This window comes from Mustela nivalis (genome assembly GCF_964662115.1).
Source record: "Mustela nivalis genome assembly, chromosome: 10".
NCBI classification, from domain to species: Eukaryota; Metazoa; Chordata; class Mammalia; order Carnivora; family Mustelidae; genus Mustela; species Mustela nivalis.
In genome coordinates, this window is record NC_139029.1 from 33,875,999 (window position 1) to 33,899,053 (window position 23,055).

The 23,055-nt window shown below is 44.9% G+C and overlaps 2 protein-coding genes and 1 pseudogene across 4 annotated transcripts in view; all 3 read right to left on the bottom strand.

Moving 5' to 3' along the window:
* Positions 1-1,385: 1,385 nt before the first annotated feature.
* CCDC17 (coiled-coil domain containing 17) lies at positions 1,386-5,460 on the bottom strand. The gene is given in 13 exon segments (XM_082687257.1): positions 1,386-1,754; positions 1,984-2,094; positions 2,168-2,378; positions 2,534-2,737; positions 2,921-3,018; positions 3,125-3,270; positions 3,502-3,618; positions 3,881-3,999; positions 4,090-4,173; positions 4,387-4,549; positions 4,648-4,843; positions 4,949-5,084; positions 5,086-5,460. Coding segments are annotated over 13 exon segments (1,863 nt in total). The 5' UTR covers positions 5,259-5,460; the 3' UTR covers positions 1,386-1,649.
* Positions 5,461-7,555: 2,095 nt separating this feature from the next.
* Positions 7,556-23,055, bottom strand: part of GPBP1L1 (GC-rich promoter binding protein 1 like 1) — a 52,281-nt gene continuing 36,781 nt past the window's right edge. For both annotated transcript variants that reach the window (XM_082687291.1, XM_082687290.1), the window contains exons 7-12: positions 22,324-22,517; positions 13,305-13,445; positions 12,280-12,438; positions 11,494-11,618; positions 9,520-9,622; positions 7,556-8,462 (exon numbers count right to left, since the gene is read on the bottom strand). In XM_082687291.1, coding sequence (XP_082543417.1) covers positions 8,310-8,462; positions 9,520-9,622; positions 11,494-11,618; positions 12,280-12,438; positions 13,305-13,445; positions 22,324-22,517 — 875 coding nt within the window. In that variant the 3' untranslated portion in view covers positions 7,556-8,309. The remainder of the gene's footprint in view (positions 8,463-9,519; positions 9,623-11,493; positions 11,619-12,279; positions 12,439-13,304; positions 13,446-22,323; positions 22,518-23,055) is intronic.
* On the bottom strand, positions 15,412-20,300 carry LOC309842710 (dnaJ homolog subfamily A member 1 pseudogene; annotated as a pseudogene). The gene has a single exon. The product of its transcript is annotated as a dnaJ homolog subfamily A member 1 pseudogene (transcript).

A 23,055-nucleotide genomic window follows, 5' to 3' on the forward strand; every position in this document is an offset into this window, starting at 1 on the left:
CATCCAAGCTCCTGTCTAATATGGAGGTGATCAAATCAAGCACAGCCATCGGCCCTTTGTTTCTAGTGGTGCTACATTTTCCCCATTTTAAATATGAACTCCACTGTCTTGCAAGCCTTAAGTGGTGCTGTCTCTTGGTGGGGGCTACAAAAACAAGACTTGGTAAAGATCTTGCTGTTTGGTGTTGATACTGTTTGGTGGACTTCATGAGCTGATAACTGCCTGAGCCAGACCTTAAGTGATAACTGTTCCCACCTAGTCTCCAGTTGAGGGTCAATCATTCTGGAAAAAGAACTGAGGAAAACTTGTGCAGGAGGGGTGGGAGGGGGGAGTGATTGCTGAGGAAAACTAGTGTGCTAACTGTAGAGAATTGAGTATTCTGGTTTGAAAGTGGCTTGAGAGAGAGACTGGACACTTTGGATGTGGTTGGAAGAATTTGTGGGGAGGCTGGCTGGTGGAGTTTTGTTTTCTGTACAGAAAGGCTGAAATATATCTTATAACTTGAATCCAAATTGTTACCCATCTGCAGTTTTGACTTCTCAAATAAAGATGCTAAAAAATGCTCCTGGTCTGGACTTGTGCTTAAAGATCTTTCAGTGGGATCCTGAACTACCTGAAGCATTTCAGTGTGGCATGTGGGGTTGAAAGGCAGAAATGCCCACCAGTTCTGTCTGTGTAGTCAGGGTGTTGGTGCGCAGGGTACGTGTACTAAAGCCATCCCACTGGGACCTCACTGATGTACAGAGTGCAATGCTAAGTGCTGCCTTTGAGCTACCTCAGCCTTGACCCTTAGTTTAAGAACCTCTTAACGCACAAGTTACTGTTTGGATCTGAATTCCAAACTGTGTCTGCCCTACATGACCTAAAGGGATTTGGTAATTCTGACCACCCAGAGGGCTGCTTCACTGCACTAGACAGTAGGTCAGACAGTAGGTAGACAATAGGTCAGAATCTGCCATTTTGAATAGCCAATGTCAGGCCGTTTTCCAGTTGATACATTGTTTCCTAAAAGATAGCAGAGAAAATGGTTGGAATTTTTCTGGGCTGGTTATGGTAACTCACGGCTTTGAACTTCCTGAAGATAGATGCTCTAGATGCTAAAGTCCTAAGGATTTTAGGCCTTTGACTAAAAGGTTGGCACTGGGACCCAATATCAAATTTCAACCAGATTTTACATGTGACCCTCTATAAGTGTGGAAGGTATGGGAGCTCCTAGTTCAGTGGGGACCTTTATAGTCTGGAAGGATTCCCAGAGGATGTCCTGAATGAAGTATGGCAACAAGATGGGCTTTAACCCCCCCTCCCCCAAAAAAGAATTGATGACATTCCTTTAACAAATTAAAGAATGCCCCCTGCTTTCAAAGAATTTATATTCCAGGCAATACTGAAAATACCCAATATCCATTTAATCCTCACATCCATTTTATAAGAGGAAAATTGATAAAGGCCAAGTATTTGTGGAAGGTGGCAAAGCTATGGTTGGATCTGGTGTTTGCTTCTAGACCCCCTCAGAACGTGGAGTAGTAAAGCTGCAGGTCTGGCAACAAGTCCTAGTTCTGAGCCTCTAAAGCTACTCGTGCCCACCCACATTCTCCTAGATTCAGGAAGCCGGCGGTGGCGGTCAGAACCGCGATGGGGGCCCAAACCATCTATCCTTGACTCTGCTGCTGAGGGGGCTCTTCAGGAGGAGGGGGGTCAACAAAGCCAGCTTTTGGGGCAAGGAAGCTTGCTTCCAGTGAAGGTGAGCTGGACATCTGTGGAACAGGGAGAAGTGTATCTTTAGCAAGTGGTTTATATCTTAACTACCTAAGGTAAAACAAGTCAGCCTCACTGTGCAGCTCTGATTTCCTCATCTGTTTACATAGTCTGCCTAACACATGTATGATAGTTAAAGGAGTTAATTCACAGAAATAGCTTGGAACATGCTGGCAACTAACCACACCAATCACACTGCGGTATCCCTAGTGCTAGGTGAGCCCTCACCGGAGGTGGGTACTGGTACTCCTGGGCACTTGCGGGATTGATCTCTGCCAGCGTCTGGACACTAGCGTCTCTTGCATTAACCAGTCGCAGAAAGAGCTCAGCCTGACCTACCTGGAGAGAGATGACATGGTACTGCGGCTGTATTTGGAGGGGAGGAGATCCAGTCCTTGTCCTCCACACTTACCTGGGGAATCCCATTCAATTGCCCAAGGCTAAGGCTAGGGTCCAGAGGAAGGGCCCGAAGTGGAAGACGCCAACGGCCACTTAACACCCTTTGCTTCCGGTCAAATAGCACTAGTGAGGCCCAAGCCTTTGGCTGTGGTTCCCTAGTCCATGCCAGCCCCTGCCAGGCCTGTAGCTCACAGACCAGGGATACTGATGCTGAAGGTGGCAGCCTAGAACAACCAACACAAGATGTCAGAAGCCAGAACTGTTCTTTCCTTGGACAGCTCTCAGCCAGTGGCCCTGTATATACATGGGGAAACTCAGCAGGATGAGGGAAAAGACAATTGTGACAAAAAGCATCAAAAGTCAATCTCCATCTACTGACCTGGGTACAGGCTGCCTGCTGGCAAGGATGGCACAACTGCCCATGGGCCCAGGAGCTGGAGGTGGAGGCAAACAAAGGGCTGGGGGCAATGCTGTGGCTCCTCCTGTGTCCTGTCCATCTCGGGTCAAGCCAGTCATTAATTGCACCCAAATCCAAGAGGCCTCAAGGCCCCGAAGGAAGTCATAGAAAATGACCAGCCCAGCCCTGAAGAACACAGGTTTCAGCTGCCATCTATATAACCCCCAACTCCTCTGAACCCTATCCCCTCATCCTTGCCCCTCACCCCATCAGTTCCCCAACCCTAGCTCTTTCTAGTGGGTCTGCTTAATCAGAAGATGGCCCAGTGAGGACCAAGTCACAGAGAATGTCAGAGGGAGCAGGCCTCACCCAGGGTCATAGGGCGCAGGGCCCAGAACGTCAGAGGCCGGCAGAAGGAAGTACGGATCCAGACCTAGGTTCTTGGTCATGGTTCCAGGAACCTGCAGCTGTAGGTGGGGGAAGAGTTGACTCCTGCGGAATGCCTCCTTAGTGCCCATGCTTCCCCAACTACACAAAACAGAGCGGCCCTGGCCCCAGCCCCTGGGTCCTCACAGTCTCTTCTGTGCCACTCAATAGGATGCCTGTGGAGTGTGGAAGGGGTGGCAGGGGAGGAGCCACCGGCGGCGGGAGGCGCGGGGGATCTTCCCTCCTTCTCAGGCATGGGCTGGGATTCACCAAAGTTCGAGGCTCCGTAGGCCCTGGGACCGGAGTTAAGAGTAGGGCATGCCTGAGCAGGATGCGGCAAGAACAGGGTTGAGACAAACTTTCCCTGAGAGCCGGACCCACATGCATGGACACCTGGAGATGCACGAGGGCAGGAACGGACAGGGCACAAATGCGCCTCATTCCCCATGCACGGCCCCTCTAACCCCTTCCTCTGCACTCAGCGGGGGAGAGCTAGGTGGTGTAGGACAAGGGTGCTCACTGACCCCAGGACACAGGGCCTGCACCCCTCTGCATCTGTAAGGCCAGGACTTCTGCCTCCAAGCGCCGGTTTTCGGTTTCCACTACTAGAAGCTCCCCCAGGGTGGCGCCTGCCCCCTTTCCTGCAATGAAAAAGTCCGACCTGCCACCTCCAACCTCTGGTAACCAGCTGTGCAATTCTGAGAATTCCAGCTTTAGGTCTCTATGGACAAGACCGGACTTGTCAGGTAACATTCTAGCCATTGCCACAAAGACCACCCAGGTATTCCAACTTCAAGTGGTCCCCATGCCAAAGACGCCCCCCCCCCCACACCCTATCAGTTCAACCGCCCTTTTCTCCTCCCAGAATTAAGACCACGGCTTCGGAGAGGCCCTCCTGTTCACCTCTGCGGGTACGCAACCGCCGCAGCTCCAGTGCTGATGCCTCCGCCTGCAACTGACAGATCTGGCCCAGAACGCCGGGGTTCCGGCCCCCGCCTCGAACGTAGGCCTCCCGCAGGGCCCTAGGGAGGGAGCAGGGGACAAAAATGCAGCACCGTCTATCCAGGACTGATCAGCGCTTCGCCCTTGCCGACCCGGGTCCGGGACCTCACCCGATCTCGGCAGCCAGAGTCCCTGGGTTGGCTCGCAGCACCGAACAACAGAATTCTGCCTCTCGCAAGGCGCTGAGCCGGGCCCTGGCGCAGGGGTACACGCGTGCTGAGGTGTTGCGGCTCCCGAGACTCGGCCTCCGGAAACTCCGCCCCTTCCCTACCTATTGCCTGCGACCTTCCAGCTGCGTGGGCGCCTGCGCCTCCCGCCGCGGCTCCGCCCTCAGGTCAGGCCCCGCCCCTTCCCCCGGCCCCGGGCGGGTTCAGCCGCGCTTCGAGTTCGCCCGCGCCGGGTCTCACCCCGACTCCGGTTGTAGCTGCTGAACTTGCGCCCCTAGCACTTCTAGAGCTCCCCGCGTTCGCCCGGCTTCTGCCCGGAGTTCTTGAAGCTCCCGCTCCAGACCGAAAAGGCGTGATATTCCGCCTCGGGTCTGGGCCAAACCTTGGAGGCGTTGGCTCAGTTCTGAGGCGTTAAGGGACGGAGTCGCAATGGGTCGGACAAACTCAAAGCCAAGCGGTTGGGGCAGGGAGGGCCCATTATCCCCCGTCTCTTTCCCTCACCCTCACTGCGTCTCTCCAGGGCCCGGCTCTGTGACTCCCTCTCCGCCACTCGCTTTGCGTGAGTCCCCTGCAGCGCCCGAAGCCGCTCGCTGGGGCTTCCAGCAGCTTCGTGGGTGCGGCCCCCAGTCTGCGCCTCGGTCTGGCTTCGGGGCCCTTCTAATCCCCTGGGGACCTCTGTTATCCAAGGTCGCATTTCCTGAAGGTACAGCAGCAGTGTTCGGGGTAATCTGACCCGTAATCTGCGTGATCTGTAGATTTAGGGAGGATGCTAAAATTTCCAAATGGGGAAAGACCGGAGTACCTCTTCTGTTAGCTTCTTAAGAGCCAATTTGCTGGCCTCCCGGTCTGGGAGGCCCTGGTGTTCTTGTGGCACTACCTGGCGACAGGACAGGGTGTGGGGTGAAGAAAACTGAGGCTCAGAGTTGCTTGAATACCCACCCATGTGGCCATGGAGGCGGCCCTTTTGAAAGGTGGTCTCTGGGTGTTACCTCTCGGGTCAGACGGCCAATGCAGAAACGCTGAGTGTGAGTGGCCAACAGCGTCCAGGAGCGGAAAACCATGTCACAGGACCCACAGGACAGGAGCCCCGGCTCCCCAGAATCGGAGGCCATGGGATGGGACCCCTTTCCTGACACGCCAGCCAAGACCTGCAAGAGAGAGGACAGAGAGCAGGGGAAAGGGAGAGAAGGATGAAACAAACCCAGAGGCAGAGAGAGTAAAGGCCAAGTTTGCTGCGTTTACATGATTAAGTTTATGTTTGGGGAGGAGACTTAGCTCCCTGGGCAGCAACCACAAGTCTAGGCAGGTCCAGAGCATGAGTGGGGAAAGGCTGATCACCTTTGGGAGGAGCCCCTGGCTTGAAAAAGTGTCACAAAGTCGCTCCACTGCATTATATGAGCATGTGCAAGTCCTTTGACCACATCTTGGTTTCTCTGCTGATATAAAGGGGAACAAACAGCTGCATCCCAGATTAGCTGGGCCCCTCTCACATACTCCCCCTCCCCATCACTGGTTATTCAACAGTGTCTGGCAGGGAAGTATCATTTTGTTCATTCTTGTTCTGCCCAAGTGAACATTACCCAAGTTAGTGTTCTCCGTTCTAGGGAACACCTGGGAGAGGAAACCTTCTGCCCTTTTAGGCTTTGTTAGGAAACTTGTCTTCCCCCTAGGCTGAAAAGCCTTCCCTTGTACTTCGGCCCTTGGGAAGCAACCACAGCTTTTGCATAACCAAAATCACACCAAGGCTGACAGTTTTTCCCTCATCCCATTCCTGTTTGTTTGGGGTTTTGTCCAGAGAGGGAAGATAATTAGCACAGCCCAAGGAATGAAAGTTCTGGGAGAACACAATGAATCTATCAGATGAGAGAATCAAATATAGAAAGGTAGCCCTTCATTCGAGACAGGGCAGGGGACTTTTGTGCTGATCGGATCTCTGCCACCTCCCCAAATACATGCATCCACCAGCAGGAGCTCTGAGGCCCGTTTCTCCCTTAAGGGAGAAACAAACTCCCTTTTTTAAACAAGACAGGGACTTACGGTAGCAGCCCTCTCACCATGTTAAGGCCAAGGTGTGATCAGCAACAGGTTACAAGTGTTTCAAAGCATGTGATCTCAGCCAGCTTAATTCCAAGCAAGAAAAAGGGCACATTTTTAAGAAATTTGTTCTGTGAAAGCTAGTAAGTGGCAAAGCTCAACCCCAAACAGGCAGGGTATCTCTATCTCAACCAACTTCTTATTTCCAGTTTAATACTTTTGCAACTTAATTCATTTTATAGTATTTCACTGATTCTAAGATGTGCTCCCCCCACCCCAATTTTAACACTGAAATCGAGACCGACAATAGAGTATCATACCTGGCAAGTTTTCTTCCCTTTTTTTTTTTTTTTCTTTTTTTAAAGATTTATTTATGAGAGAAAGAGAGAGAGAGAGATTGGAAAGCGGACTCCTTGCTGCATAAGGAGCTGGACTAAGGCTTGATCCCACAACCCTGAGATCATGACCTGAGCCAAAATCAAGAGTTGGAAGCTTAACCAACTGAGCCACCCAGGGACCCGGCAAGTTTTCTTATTAGTACATAATGCTTCAAAAGATATATGCAATGAAATATGATACAGTTCTTATTGCTCTGTCTCAACCACCATTTCTACATGGACTGCTTGTAACCCCAGCAGAAGAGACTATGTAATTCAGTGTGGTAGATAGGGTCTCTGCCCTCCTAGCCTTTAGAATCTAGCCAATGTCATGTTGGTTTCTCTGCCTCTAGCCTCTATCCTTTCTGGAGACACAAGTTAGTTCTCTTTCCAACAAGCAGTCAGGGCTGTTACTCTGCTGGTTGTCTCCCACTAAAGGGCAATCCTAGACCACTATATCCACCAGGGACCATGCCCTGTAGGGATGGCCAGAGTGCCAGTGTCACTGCTTGCTTGCTTTAGCTTCTATCTGTCCGTAAGATTTTGGCCCAAGGGTTCATTTTGAATATAATGGTTTATTCTCTTCCCTACTGGGCTGGGCATTCCCTGCACCCCCAGAGCCTTGCAAAATGCCTGGCTGTACGGGGAGAGCTGGAAAGTGTATGTTGAATGAAAAACTGTGCCTCTTCCACTGGTCACTGCTCAAACCCTTTCCCATGTTCCTGTTTAGCAGGAAAACTGAGGCACAGAACCTTCCTTGTAAATATGCAAACTGGTAAATACCCAGGCAAATGAAAATCAGTTTCAGGAAGGAAACTTGGGTTTCTGATTTTATTACTGATAATTTATTGCACAAATTTTTCTGCATCAAAAAAGTATCCGCTAAAAGGAGAAACAGTGGTGTCTGAATTGAGATTTCCCTCAGACTTCTAGAAGTATTTCCCTCTAAGAATCCACTCCTCTAACTTTAAAGGAAATATACTTCTTACACAAGACAATCCAAACTGATGCAAAATATTTATTCCAAGTTAGTTATTTTATGCAGTAGTTTTCCCCTTCAACAGACTTGTGATAACCACATCTTTTAAATCTGTAAATAATGTTATCAAAATAATCTTAATCTTTGAAATCTCACAAAAATTTATATTTTACAATCCACCCTGAATATCAAGGCTGCAAGAATAACACAACATTTCCTATATCCAAATATTTTACAGCTGTACCCAAAAAAAGGAAAAAAAAAAAAAAAAAAAGAAAAGAAAAAAAGAAAACCATGTATGCTTGGTTAAGGGCTAACGTTACCCGAGCAGCCAAAAATAAAATAAAATATCCAAATTATTAGCATTAATTTAATACAATTATAACTTCAATAGTCACTTTGTCATTGACAATGATTGCTTGAGCACAGGGGTGAGTGCCCCAAGGGCTGGTAGTAGAAGCTGTTGCTGCAGACCGGCGTCTCCTCTCTGCACTGCCAGCTCCCACCTGTGCGTCGCCCCATAGATACTGTGTCTGTGTGTGTGTGTGTGTATTTAAAAAATCTTTCCCATCACACAAACTTCTATTAAGCAGATAACAGGGAAGAACAACAAAAGCTAAACAAGCCAATTGCTCTCTCTTTGGGATATGACTATTTTCCCTTGTGCATGAAGTATTCAACAACATAAGAAAAGGAAAAGAATGATTTCTTCTGTATACTCCCTAAACACACAAGCTGAGTTTACTGGGTCAGATTTGTGAGGACTTATATGCCTACTTCCAGGCATCGTCATCTGATGTTTCACTGCTACTGGTTTCCGTGTCCGAATCCTCAAACTCTGCTTTACGAGTGCTTCTCCAAGGGGAGAACAGGCCGGAACCACGGCTCTGCAAAAAGCCGTTCTTCCCAAAGCCATTTCTTCTCAGCTGTGGTTAGCAGGAAAAGAAAAAAGAAAACCGTCAAAAACTACACTGGCAGTGGGACCTGGAAAAGGCCGGTACTGAATTCGAGGCAAAATGTAGAAGGGGAGAGCCAGGATTTCTTTTTTCTTTTCTTTTTTTTTTAAAAGACTTTATTTGACAGAGAGAGACACAGCGAGAGAGGGAACATAAGCAGGGGGAGTGGGAGAGGGAGAAGCAGGCTCGGGTCCCAGGACCTGAGCTGAAGGCAGACGCATAATGACTGAGCCAGCCAGGCGCCCCCATCCCAAGATTTGTTATAGCTGTGCTTTTCAAACTTACAGTGTGAATCAGTCATTTACAGATCTTTTTAAAGAATGCAGATTCTGATTCTCTATTTCTACAAGTTCTCAGGTGATAACAATTGAGAAAAATAGTTTTGAGTAGCAGTGTCTTTATGTCAGCTGTAATTTCTCTTTACAGGCCTTAATCCTATTGTTTTTGTGCTTTAAATAAAAATCGGAGAAGTAAAAAATGTAAAGAAAATATACCACCAGAATGTAAGCCTCATGAAGTTTGTAACTCCATTTATCTTGTTCATTGCTATAAATCTCAAGGTCTGGCAGTGTTTCAGAGAAAGAAGCCAACCATTTGTTGGATAATTCAAAGAGGCTGTTTCTTGGTTCTGGCCAGAATATCAAAGGGAAACCACAGGGCTGGAGGTGGGGGAGGGGTGGGGTGGGGGATAAACCTGCTTCTGCTTCCCTAGAGACCCAGGGCTCTGCCCATTACTCTGGAACACAGCCTTGTGGTTCTGATAAGGGGGTAGAGCTGCCAGGATGAAAGAACATACTACTTTCTGGAATCTGCTAACTACTGACCTAGTTTTTATATCCACTACCGGAAATCCCTGTTGCCTAAGCAGTGATTCGCTCCTCTGTATTTCTACTATGGCAACTTACTTTATATTTTCTTTTCCAAGGTCTTTCTCTCACACTAAACTGAGGCTCTTTAAGGGCAATGACTGCCCTGTTCCTTTCTCTCCTAATCATTAACAGGTCTCCAGGAAAGGTTTATGACATACCTGTTCCGTCTTCATGTGGAACTCTCTGAGCTCATCCTCTGTGAGGGGGAGGCAATTCTCATCATTTTCAGGATATTCCTGCCATCCCATTGCTTTCAATAATCTAGTAGAGGGAGTCAGGCAAAAAAAAAAAAAAAAAAAAAAAAAGACGACCTTTAAGTGTTAAGTGGAAAGACCACAACTTTCCAGAGAAAACTTACTTGCCTAGGGGCAATCGTACCCCACTTGGGATTTTTCTTTTCTTCCCAGTAGATAAGTTTTTTTAAAAATTAAATTTATTTACACCAGAGAGAAAGAGAAAGAGAGCGTGTGCACACAGTAGGGAGACAGGAGGAGAGGGAGAGAATCCTCAAGCAGACTCCTTGCTGAGTATGGAGCCTGACACAGCTCTACTCCAGGACCCCCACCCCTGCCATGTGGGATAAGCTTTAATTATGGCTCCTTAGGTATTTGAATTAAATGAGGGATCTCCACAGTTGCTCTTTATAGGGTATAAGAGCTGCAGAGAGGAGATAAAAGCAGCAGAAATTAAGGCTGCAGGAGAGCCAAAATGTAAAGGGCTCTTTCCGACAAAACAAGACGAAGAAATCTCATTTTTTTTTTTTTTAAAGATTTATGCATTTGGGGCGCCTGGGTGGCTTAGTGGGTTAAGCCTCTGCCTTCAGCTTAAATCATAATCTCAGGGTCCTGGGATCAAGCCCCGCATCGGGCTTTCTGTTCAGTGGAGAGGCAGAGCCTCTCTCTGCCTTCTTGTGATCTCTGTCAAATAAAAAAATAAATCTTAAAAAAAAAAAAAAAAGATTTATTCATTTGACAGAGAGCAAGCACAAGCAAGGGGAATGGCAGGCAGAAGGGAAGGAAGAAGCAGACTCTCTGCTCAGCAGGGAGCCAGATGGGGGACTCCCAGAACCCTGCCATCATGACCTGAATTGAAGGCAGATGCTTAACCAAATGAGCCACCCAGGTGCTCCAAAATCTCGGTTTGGGGGCACCTGGGTGGCTTAGTCAGTTGAGCAGCCAACTCTTGATTTTAGCTCAGGTCATGATCTCAGGGTCATGTGATCGAGGCCTGCATGGGGTCCAACACTCAGTGGGTTGTCTGCTTGAGATTCTCTCCCCCTCCCTCTGGTCCTCCCCTCAACTCTCTCTCTCTCAAATAAATCTTAAAACAACTCACTTTTGTCTCTAGTAAGCCAATCAGCACATCTCTACATGTACCTAATTTCCCTTTCAACTTCATGGCACTGTGGTCTCTTTCATATTCGTGATCCTGCTGACTTCTAAAGTTCTTCAGGACAGGAACTTCCTTTCAGGAAGGTACTGCCACACATGGCAGGCCCCATCTGCCACCCAGGTGCCCAAACAGCTGGGAGCTCTGTGTTAAAGGCCCTCATTTAAAGAACAAGCTCCACCCACGGAGGGGGTCTCATGCCTTATTTTTAAATTTCTTAAAAGATTTTATTTAATTATTTGACAGAGAGAGAGAGACACAGCAAGAGCGGGAACACAAGCAGACAGTGGGAGAAGGAGAAGCAGGCTTCCTGCTGAGCAGGGAGCCAGAAGTGGGGCTTGATTGCAGGACTCTAGGATCACGACCTGAGCTGAAGGCAGATCCTTAACCACTGAACCACCCAGGTGCCCCTCCCAAGGCCTTTTAAAGGGGTCTGATAAAGGCTCACTTGGGTTAGGAGGGTGGAAGGGCCAGTACAATAGTCCTAGGAAATAGGTTCCCCTCTATAAACTGAATCTGAAACTAAACTACGTGAAAGCCTCACAGAGGAAAAGTTGTGAAAAAGCTAACCCGTAAAGGAATGCCCAGTAGGCAACAGGCAAGCTGAGGCATAGAGAGAGGACAGGTTATGGTGCCCAAGAACACTTCTCTCTGTAGGTCAGACTCCACCTGAGACGTCTTAAGGATGTTCAAGCTCTTTACAGGCCATACACAGCATGCCCTGTGATCTGATCTTCACTTACCGATGCTCTGCTTCCAGAGAGTGTGAGAGGACCTCCCCTTCCTCCTCTGCAGGGAGAGTAAGACCATTCTGATGACAGCCTTCCTCTCCGTTTTCCTTTGGTTCAGGTGTGCTGTTGTCCTCCAACTGAAAGAAGGAAAGGACACACTTGGTTCAATGACCCTTTGTGGCAAGATACACAATCTGCAAGATTAAAGAGTCAGAACCGAGTGACGTGCTCCCCAGGGAACTTCAGCGCACAGGTAGTCCCCATTCAAAAATGAGGCCTTGCTCACCGTCCTAGGGCTTCTCAAGCACACCACCTCCTTAGGGAGCCTAACTTCAGGCTGTCAACGGTGGTAAGTGCTACTGGATACAATTCTTTACAATTTGGACTCAAGAACTACTGGGCTCAGCTTTAGAAAGTTCCCCTTTCTAGAGTCCCTTGCAGCTAGGAGTTGCCACTTGACAGCTGGCCAATGTTGGGACTCCTGGAAATTACAGGGTGTGGCTTTTAAGAAAGCATTTTAAGGAGGGACATTTAAAAACTTTTTTTTTGAAGATTTTATTTGACACAGAGAGAAAGAGGAACAGTGAGAGGGAACACAAGCAGGGGGAGCGGGAGAGGGAGAAGCAGACTCCTCTCTAAGCAGGGAGCCCAGAACCCTGGGATCATGACCTGAGCCAAGGGCAGATGCTTAATAACTGAGCCACCCAGGTGGCCCCAATTAAAGACTTTTTTTAAAAAAAGTACATATGCAACACAGGAAAACCCTTATGTTGTCCCAAAAAAACCTTATGCTCTTACATCCTCCAGCTTGTCACAGTCTCTGTTCTCTGAGAAGTCTCCATTCCGGTCGTCCTTTAGAGTCTTCAGGAACTCACTCTTCCTGTCGGTAGTTCGGCGGGTGAGCTTGGTCAGGCGAGAGGAGCTGATCTCAATCGGAGGAGTAGTGCTGGAGGGACTCTGGGCAAATACCACAAATAGATTGCTCCTGACCAAACAGCAAGAACTGGGCCTCTCTGGGTCACTTCTACATGGTACTGATCTCTAGAATCTGGAAGCCTAATTATCACTCTTTTACCAAAAATAAACTCTCTTTTTCATTTAAAAAACAGACTTTAGCTTTGCATTTTTTTCCCCCTTAAAGGTTTTATTTATTTGAGAGAGACAGAGAGAGAACGAGCAGGAGGGAAGAGCAGAGGGAGAGGGAGAAGCAGGCTCCCTGCTGAGCAGGAAGCCCCATGTGGGGCTTGGTCCCAGGACCCTGGGAGCACAGCCTGAGCCCAAGGTGCATGTTTAACCATCTGAGCCACCCAGACGCCCACAGATTTGCAGGGCTCCTGCAGGAGACTCTATGGCTCCTATAGTACCTCTTTGATCTTTCATGCCAGTCTACCACAGGCTGACCCCAGTCTACCACAGAGCAATCACTCCACTCAGCTACGGCCCATCTTCAGAGGCAAATGGGAATCACCAGTAAAGAAAATGACTGAGCTGGGGCACCTGGGTGGCTCAGTGGGTTAAGCCACTGCCTTCGGCTCAGGTCATGATCTCAGGGTCCTGGGATCGAGTCCCGCATCGGGCTCTCTGCTCAGCGGGGAGCCTGCTTCCCCTTCTCTCTCTGCCTGCCTCTCTGCCTACTTGTGGTCTCTCTCTATCAAATAAATAAATAAAATCTTAAAAAAAAAAAAGAAAAAAAAAAGAAAAATGACTGAGCTAAACACAGCTACAAAGGAAATGGAATTAGAGCTTTACATGTCACACCATGTACCTTAGTAAATGGGAAATAACACTTTTAGAAAAGGCTGCTTGGCCTTATCTTCACTCACCTCTTTAGGAGAGCTTAAAACTGTGCCCCCAGCCAGTACTACTGGTTTGGTAACAGAAATCGGACTGGAAAAAGCAGACTCCCGGCTAGAGGAAAGGGATCCTGATTTGTGTTCCATTCTGTTAGCTTTCCATGCACTGGGCTACATGGGAATAAAGAACAAATCAGTCAGCACAAGTATGGACACCTCAGCCTGGAAGATCACATAAAGCAAAGAATAAAATGTCATGCAGTAACACGAATTCCTAGAGCTTACCCATTTTAACATGTCTGGGAGGTATGCAACCTCTTTCTGAGGTTAGGCACTTGAAGGAAAAAAGCAGACGGGAACCAGAAGTGTCATGGAATATTAACAGGAATTCTTAAAAAGAGAGCTCTAGTTCAGCTAAGTTTGGGAGATGCTGAGGTGAGTAAACTTCAATGGGTTTCTTTCCTATACATTTATAGTATTTGTGAATGTGAACACATGTGAATTTAAGAGGCAGCATTTCCCAAACTTACTGGACCCTAAAATGCTCCCCTTTTATGGCATATTTGTTAACCACGGATGTAATCCTGATTCTTTAAAGAAAAAAGAAAAAAAAAAAGGCTATTTTCCAAGAACTTCAATGACAGGAAGCTACTTCTAGGCCAGGGTGGGCAATATAAATGGCTAGACAATTCTGGTTTGGTCCCTTCTTTGCTTGGCTTTGTGTAGTCTAGGCCCATTCTGTCACTCTGGCCCTAATCCCAATTATGACCGGGCACTGTAGTATGACTGGAATGTTTTTTTTTTTTTTTTTAAGATTTAATTTATTTATTTGAGATACAGAGAGAGTGAGAGAATGAGCACACGCAGCCAAAGTGGGAGGGGTAGAGGGAAAGGGAGAGAGAATCTCAAGCAGACTCTGTACTCAGCATGGACCCTGATTCAGGGCTCACTCCCATGACCCTGAGATCACAATCTGAGCAGAAACCAAGAGCTGGATGGTTAATCGACTGTGCCACCCAGGCATGCCCCCCTCTCTGAGTCAATCACATTATCTGAGGAGAACAGGAAAGATAAAGCACATCAATGGAGTGAGGCTGAAGCAAGTGAAAAATGTCCATTTTTCCAGAATGAAACAATTAAAACTGAGAAACCCCCAAGACAACAGAAGGATCTGAATGAATTTTTTTGTTGTATTAAAGAGGATACTATAAGCTTCAGGAAAGAAATTAATATAATTGGGGCTTACCAGATGATTGTCATACCATTTTCATTCTTAACCCAATCAGGTATAATTATTAGGTCAACTTTTTTTTTTTTTTAAGATTTTATTTATTTATTTGACAGCGATCACAAGTAGGTAGAGGTACGTAGGCAGAGGCTTTAACCCACTTAGCCACCCAAGTGCCCGTAGGTCAATTTTTTACAAAAAATGACACTAAGGTTAAGGAGGTTACATAATTTGTCTAAGGTTACTCAAGTAATATGTAGTATTGTTTTTTCTGTAGTGTCTCCATTTTAAAATGTCTTCTTCTTTCCTTCAAATTCCAAATCAATCCCAACTCCCTCCACCTCAAATGATCTTGCCTTCTCATATTGGACTAAGAGATCAGAAGTCACCAGATCCAAACTTTCCCTAACTCTCTCCTTTTGCACCGCAAGTTCAATAGCTTCCTACCCCCTTTCCACCATTCTACATGTGTTCATTCTCTTTCCTTTCAGAATTATCAATTATTTCTTCCTTTCTTCCAATAAGTTCCTCCCCTTTATCTATAAACATGCTAAGCCACCTTATTGAAGCTAGGGAAAAAAACCCCAAACCTTTATTTTCTTTTACACTATCATCCTCTTATTGCCAAGTTTTTCTGCATAAGTCAGTATCTGCTGTCTTACACTTGCTCATTATTACTTACTATTCAATTCTCTGCAATACTCATCTCTATCCCTATTTTTTAAAAAAAGATTTTATTTACTTGACAGACAGAGATCACAAGTAGGCAGAGAAGCAGAGAGAGAGAGGAGGAAGCACGGTCCCTGCTGAGCAGAAAGCCCAATTCGGGGCTCGATCCCAGGACCCTGGGATCATGACCTGAGCTGAAGGCAGAGGCTTTAACCCATTGAGCCACCCAGGCGCCCCATCATCTCTATCCCTATTTTAACAAAATAGCTCTTTCAATAAATAACCAAATATTTTGTTGTATTATATTCCAAAGTTAGCTATTTAAAAAAACAAAAAAACAATTTCTGGAGAATGAGAGATTGCTACTACCCATTCTCAGGGAAGTTCACCTTAAATTCGATGATTAGGTGACCCTTCTCATATGGTCTATGATAAACTGGCATGCCTTCGTTTAGCACACACTTGATATCTCCATGCTTGACAATTTGACCTGAATAAGAGGTGATGACAGCGGTTTGATTGTCAAGAGTAGATACTGGCTTTTGAAAGCCACACAGTGCTTCAACCAGCTGTATGTCCACACATGAAAAGGTCCTCTCCTCACCAAGTAAAAATAGCATGGTCCTTCTGATCTACTCCTGGTTCCAGTCCTGGTTCTTGGTCTCCTTCACCATGGAATGTATCTTCTGGCCATCTTTCATGTCTTTGTCAGTATTATCTTCTAGAATCTTCTCTCAAACTATCTTCCTTCCATTGCAGCTTTTATATCTTTAGGACTGATACATTCCCCATGGCCCTGGCACTCCACGCACACAGACTGCATTTGGTGAACCATTACAGGTCCTATCTGAATTCTTATTTGCATTCCAGTACCTTAGCAATTGGGACATTAGACTGCTCCTTTCTTACCACCTCAGCCTTCACATTTATCGCAAATCATGTCCTTTTGCAGAGCTAGCTATCTTGCTGCACTGTTATATAATATATATCTTCTAAGGTTACTGAGAGCTGATGCAAATTTTTACTTTCCTTTCTCTTGGCATCCTTCCTCCTCCTCCCAAAAAAAAAAAAAAAAAAAAAAAATCAAAGAGGTCTATGGGGGACCCCAACCACCACCAGCTTCAGCTTCTTTGACTGCCTGTTTGCCTCCTTTGTCATGTAATTCCCTTTTCTTTGGATCAGAGACTACTTTGTAAGCTTGAGAAATCTGTTTAAACATCTCTCCTTCATTTGGATTGTTATCAGGGTGGTACTTCAAGGCCAGTTTCCTCTAAGGCTTTTTTAATCGGTCCTGGGTGGCACTGGGTTTGACCCCCAAAACATCATAGTAAGTGGTTTCTTTTATCATTTTCTACAGATGGTGAGAGGGCGAAGGCCAGTGTGAGGGAGCACCACTCCTCCCATCCCCCACTGCTTGTGCTCTCTCACTCTCACTGCTCTCTCTCAAATTAATAAATCTTGAAAGAAATAAAAATCTTGAAAGAAAAAAAGAAAAACCTCCATGACTGGACTGTCTTAACTAATACTCCCCCCTGCAACCAGTTCCCAACTACCAGCCATATTTAAGCATTTGTCTTTTCAGAAACATGGCACATTTTCTTTCTTTTTTAGGTAACACGGGTTCCTCTGCTGGAAAACCCCAACTACTTGCTCCCTAATGAACTCCGACTGTTTTTTGTTTTTTTTTTTTTTGTTTCGTTTTTAAAGTAATCCCTATGCCATGTGGCTCGAACTCACGACCCCAAAATCAAGAGTCACATGCACCGTGGACTGAGTCAGTCAGGTACCCTGTACTCTTACAGTTTTTATTATTTATTTATTTATTTTAAGATTTTAAAATTTACTTAGTTGAGAGAGAGGGAGGGAGAACATATGTGGAGAAAGGGCAGAGGGCAAGAGAGAAACAGATTCCCCAAAGAGCAGGGAGCCTGACACGGGAATCGATTCCAGGACCGAGACCACGACTGGAGCCAAAGGCAGATGCTCATCTAACTGAGTTGCCCCTATTGTTTTTAAACTATTTATGGACTACTTAGGATGTGCAATATTATATTCCAAGTGCTTTTTTTTTTTAAAGATTTTATTTATTTATTTGACAGAGATCACAAGCAGGCAGAGAGGCAGGCAGAGAGAGAGAGAGAGAGAGAGAGAGAGAGAGAAGCAGGCTTCCTGCGGAGCAGAGAGCCCGATGCGGGGCTCGATCCCAGGACCCTGAGATCATGACCCGAGCCCAAGGCAGCAGCCTAAACCACTGAGCCACCCAAGTGCCCCTCCAAGTGCTTTTGAAACTTTTAATTTTATTCTTTTACCACAATATGTGACCGATATAATTAGCTCCAGTTTATTTTTAAGGAAACAAGTTTAGCAAAAATCAAGTAACTTGCTGAAAATCACAGCCTTAAAGAGTGGCATGAAGTCTGACTCTAAAACCTGAATTCTCAACTTCCTCCCTCCTTTTTAGTCCTTCAGGATGGGAGGCAATTTGAAGCACCTGAAAGAGCCCCAGACTGAGGTCAGACAAGCCTGGTTTAAGAGTCCTGACACCATCACTTCACTAGCTATGGAACCATTTATTACATAATTTTCTGCATCCTAGGATTAGAGGAGTAAATGTTATAGAAATGTTATACATGTAAAAGGATACAAATAAATGGCCATTCTTTCCTTTTCCACTTCAAAACCCAGTTCAAATATGACCTTATCTATGAAGGGTCTGAGGACCCTCTCTAGGCAGAGAACATTTATTTTTTGTATCTGTCTCTTTACTAGATAACAAACTATTATTTTATGCCTCTAGTGACACAGTTTTTAGTACACAGATACTCAATGTGTAGTAACCACTGAATGCCTAGAGAAAATGACTGGATAAATCCACGTCTGCTTCCCAGTCATCTCACCTCTTCCCTCCTCTAATACCTCGCATTTCACACACCCAGAACCTCTCATCAACTTTTCCTGAAAACTGATCTATCTCTCTTAACTCCAATGAATGGCTCCGTAGTTATCCTGGTTTTCCAGAGAAGAATGCACAGTGTCCTATTTCCTTCCCACTGTGTGCCACCTCCCATCTCTGCCCACTTTCATCACCCCTGTTCAGGCTTTATGACCTTCTGCAAGGACATTAATAGCCTTTAGCTTAGTTTTCTGATTTTCATTCTATCCTTGACTTATGATAGTCCTATACAACAGTGCTAAACTAATCTTAAGCTCTGTGTCCTTACTTTTGTCCTTGCCATTTTTTCACACTCAAAAGTTTTCTTAAGTGTTAGAGGATATGATATTGTTTTAACTCATTTTTATACTCTCTATAGTTTAACAGAAGGCTTGCAGACATTTCAAATGAAGTAACACTTATAAAACCTCTTAAGGAATGGAACAAAGTGTGTTGATAATAATGGCCATAATTTGTTAGCACTTAATATATGATAGTTTTAAATACCTAACAAAACCTCATTTACATCTCACAAAAACCTTAAGAGATAGGTACTACTACCCCATTTTATAGATGATAAAACTGAGACTTGAAACTTAAGAAACTTGCCCATGGTCATATCACAAAGAAGGCACAAAGTGGACTCTATCTACTCCAAAGCCCTGATGTTAATTTCCATGCTATACTGTTTCCTACATAGTAGTTGCTCTCTTGACTTAAATTACATTCTTTCCCTTCTACATCAGACAAACAAGTATCTTCAATGCTTTCAAAGAGAATTCCACTTGCCAATCAGTTTTATTTCTACTCATTTCTTCCTAGACCATGATTCTTCTTTTAATTTTATTTTTTTAAAAATATTTTTTATTTATTTACTTGACAGACAGGCAGAAAGGCAGGCAGAGAGGCAGGCAGAAAGAGAGGGAGAAACAGACTCCCTGCCAAGCAGAGTCAGATGCGGGGCTTGATCCCAGAACCCTGAGATGATGACCTAAGCCAAAGACAGAGGTTTTAACACACCGAGCCACTTAGGTGCCCCTGATTCTTTTTTTTTTTTTTTTTTAAATAAAGATTTTATTTATTTGACAGAGAGAGAGTGAGAGCAGGAACACAAGCAGGGCAAGTGGGTGAGGGGAGAAGCAGGCTTCCTGCGGAGCAGGGAGATGCATGTGGGGCTCGATCCCAGGACTCGGGGATAATGACCTGAGCCGAAGGCAGACACCTAATGACTGAGCCATCCAGGTACCCCAGACCATGATTCTTTAATGACCTCTTTCAAGTATATTCCAAGGGCTCTTTCCTACAGATTTTTTTCATCCTTTCACTTAACTTTACCACCACCTATATTCTATTTCCTTTTATTATCAAGTCTCAAAGTTGCCACTACCTCTACTTCTACCCACATTAATTCCAGAGGCCCTGAAATCTTACACTACTCTCCTAAACCTCAACTCAAAGGTGACCTAAACCTTTCCAACTGCTAAGGTCAAAACCCCCTTTTCTTTTTTTCCTCAACTTGTCAGCAGCAATTGTCAAGTGTTGACAACCCCAGTTTCTAACTTAAAAAGTCATCTTACCAGATTTTTGTGACAGTATTTTTTTTCATGTCTGAATTATAGTTTCTTAATCTTACTGACCATATCGTTATTTTCCTAATATTTATAAATTATTAAATACTCCTCTAAGTTTTAATTTCTCATTCTTTACTCTTCTACTCTTTTTCCTTAGAGATGTTATCTACCCTGAAAGCTTCATTCATTACCACTAGGATAAGGACCCCTAGTCTGGTTATCTTCCTAGAGCTCCCAGGAGTATTTATAATCATTTGCTATCCCTCAACTATTGCAGTGTCTTCTGGTTTCAGAACTTGTATTTAACCACTACTCCTCTTATGATGTGCAAAACTCTCTAGACCTTTTTCTGCCTATCCAAATCTGGCCCATCCTTCAAAGATCAGTTCAAATAACAAGTTTTCAGCAGAATTGTCCTTGATGGTCATAATCTGAACTGATCTTGCTCCTATGAATTTAACACTAGTGTTTAATTTATTTAGTTATTCCAAGTCTGTTTATTTTTTTGAGATTTTATTTATTTATTTAACAGACAGAGATCACAAGAAGGCAGAGAGGCAGGCAGAGATAGAGGAGGAAGCGGGCTCCCTGCGGAGCAGAGAGCCCGACGTGGGGCTTGATCCCAGGACCCTGGGATCATGACCTGAGCCGAAGGCAGAGGCCCTAACCCACTGAGCCACCCAGGCGCCCCTCCAAGTCTGTTAAAATGTTATCAGCATCTGTTACTATTTTATTTCATACGTATCACATAACCGTTCATACTGTTTTATCTTATTATCCCAATTAGACTTTCAGCTCATGGATAGTCACAACCAGTGTTAGTACTTCTCTGTATTGCTCAGAATCACCAAACACAGTGCTTACACACAAAGGAAAATGAATAAATGCTTACTGGTTTTCCTCTCAATAATGAAGTCAATTCTAATTACTTCTGTATAGTGGCTAGAATTCATTAAAGCAATTATTATGTGCTTCTGTGAGGAAATAAAGTGATGTGATTAAGTGTTATAGATATTGTGATAAAAGACAGAGTGCTATTCAATCAGAGATATAAAGATTAATGAGATCTTTACATATGTGTGATAGAAAAGGATTCCCAGGGGCACCTGGGTGGCCCAGGGGGTTGGGCCTCTGCCTTTGGCTCAGGTCATGGTCTCGGGGTCCTGGGATCAAGCCCTGCATTGGGCTCTCTGCTCGGCATGGAGCCTGTTTCACTCCCTCTCTGCCTGCTTGTGATCTCTCTGTCAAATAAATAAATAAAATCTTAAAAAAAAAAAAAAAAAAAAAAAAAAAAGTATTCCCACAGCAGATGACATCAATTTGAAGGATGAATAATTTTCCAGGTAAGAGAAAGAAAGGGTAGTGAAATATAAAAGATGGATTAGGCTTAGGCTATAAAGAATTATACATGCCACTGCTAAGGAGTTTGGACACTGTATTATAAGACTGGGGTTGCTAAGGAACACCCATGGGCCAGAGGCCTGTTTCTTTATGGCCCATGAGCTATTAATATAATTTTTACACTTTTCAGGCATTGTAAAACAAACAAGAAACAGAAAGAAAGAAGGAAAAGAGAAGAAAAGGTAAATGTATCAAAGATTGCATGTCACAGGTGACCAGCAAAGCCTAAATTATTTATTATCTGACTCTTTAGAGAATTTTACCAAACCCGGGGTGCCTGGGTGGCTCAATGGGTTAAAGCCTCTGCCTTCAGCTCAGGTCACGATCCCAGAATCCTGGGATCAAGCCCTGCATTGGGCTCTCTGCTCCGTGGGGAGCCTGCTTCCTCCCGTCTCTCTCTCTCTCTGCCTGCCTCTCTGCCTACCTGTGATCTCTGTCTGTTGAATAAATAGATAAAATCTTAAAAAAAAAAAAAAAAAAAAAAAAGAAGAAGAAGAAGAAGACGTTGTTTACCAAACCCTGCTATATAGATGGTTTGGGACTGTCGAAGTGACTGAGGAAAGGATGTCATATATTCAAACTGTTTTAGGATGATCATTCCGACAGTTTTGTGCAAGATGAATACAGAGAGATGAGAAAACAGAAGGGTGCACTACAATAGTACATGGGAGGTGACAAGGGCATAGGACATCATAGAGGGAATAAGTGACAGGGAATTTTAATTGCTTGGTACATGAGAATGAGTGATGAGGAGAAGTAGGAAAGAAATATTCAGCCAAGTGATCAGATGGATGTTGATGCTATTAAACAGCAAATCAGAAGGTTTATGAGATGAGCGAATAGTATGAGAAGCCTACTAAAAATCCAGTTAGAGGGGCGCCTGGGTGGCTCAGTGGGTTAAAGTCTCTGCCTTCAGCTCAGGTCGTGATCCTGGGGTCCTGGGATCGAGCCCTGCATCCAGCTCTCTGCTCAGCAGGGAGCCTGCTTCCTCCTCTCTCTCTGCCTGCCTCTCTGCCTAATTGTGATCTCTGCCTGTCAAATGTCAAATAAATAAATAAAATAAAATAAAAAAAAATCCAGTTAGAAGAAGTAGAGTTTGAAGACAGAGTAAAATACTATACATTTATTAGGTACTGGATGAATATCCGATGAATGATTCAATGGGAAAAAATAAATTTACTAATTTTTTCCCTGATTTATTCCCAAACCTCTGCTATATAGCGTTCCAACACTGATTCCAAATCATACCTTGGAAGGAGGTGGTGCAGGCTTAGGAACCAGGTTCTTATAGACACTTGGAACCATGGTTGATGATTTGTTCCCATTTGCATGGTGAGATCCTGGTGAGGTGAATGCAGCAGAGAAGGCAGCAGAAGGATCTTCTTTGGAAACTTTTTTGATGACTAGCATTTTGGAGGGTTGCTTGGCACTAGGTGGGTTTTCTGTGAAATACAATAGTGAAGAGACAAAAGAATGTCAAATAATGGTTAAGCACAGTATAGATGAAGTCCTCACTTTCAACAAAGAACTGCTGAAACTGAGGGACAAACATTTCCTGGTTTGCACTTAACAGATATTCTCAAAAATGACACTACTTGGGGATTACAGGAAAAAGGCAGCATATGAAGCTAAATTCATAAATCAACATAACAACCAAAGGTGTTAGTAGTCCTTCAGGGGCATAACTTGTCTTGTGTGATCACTCAGGCACACACCAAACAAGAATATATCCAAGTGGGGCAGTTCCTGTCAGCATAGAAATGGAGAGAAATGCCAAAATTGGGGGAAAGGAGGCTACCCTGGGATCTTCTGATGAGGCGAAGTGGAGCAAACCTTTACGCTATTAAGGGGAAATGGCACAATAAGCACCTTTAATCCTATAATTCAAGATCCAAAACCAGTATTCAGATATACTAAAGCCATCCCAATAAGATACCTAACTACTAAACAGGTCTAAATAGGTCTAAGGTAGGGATGAGG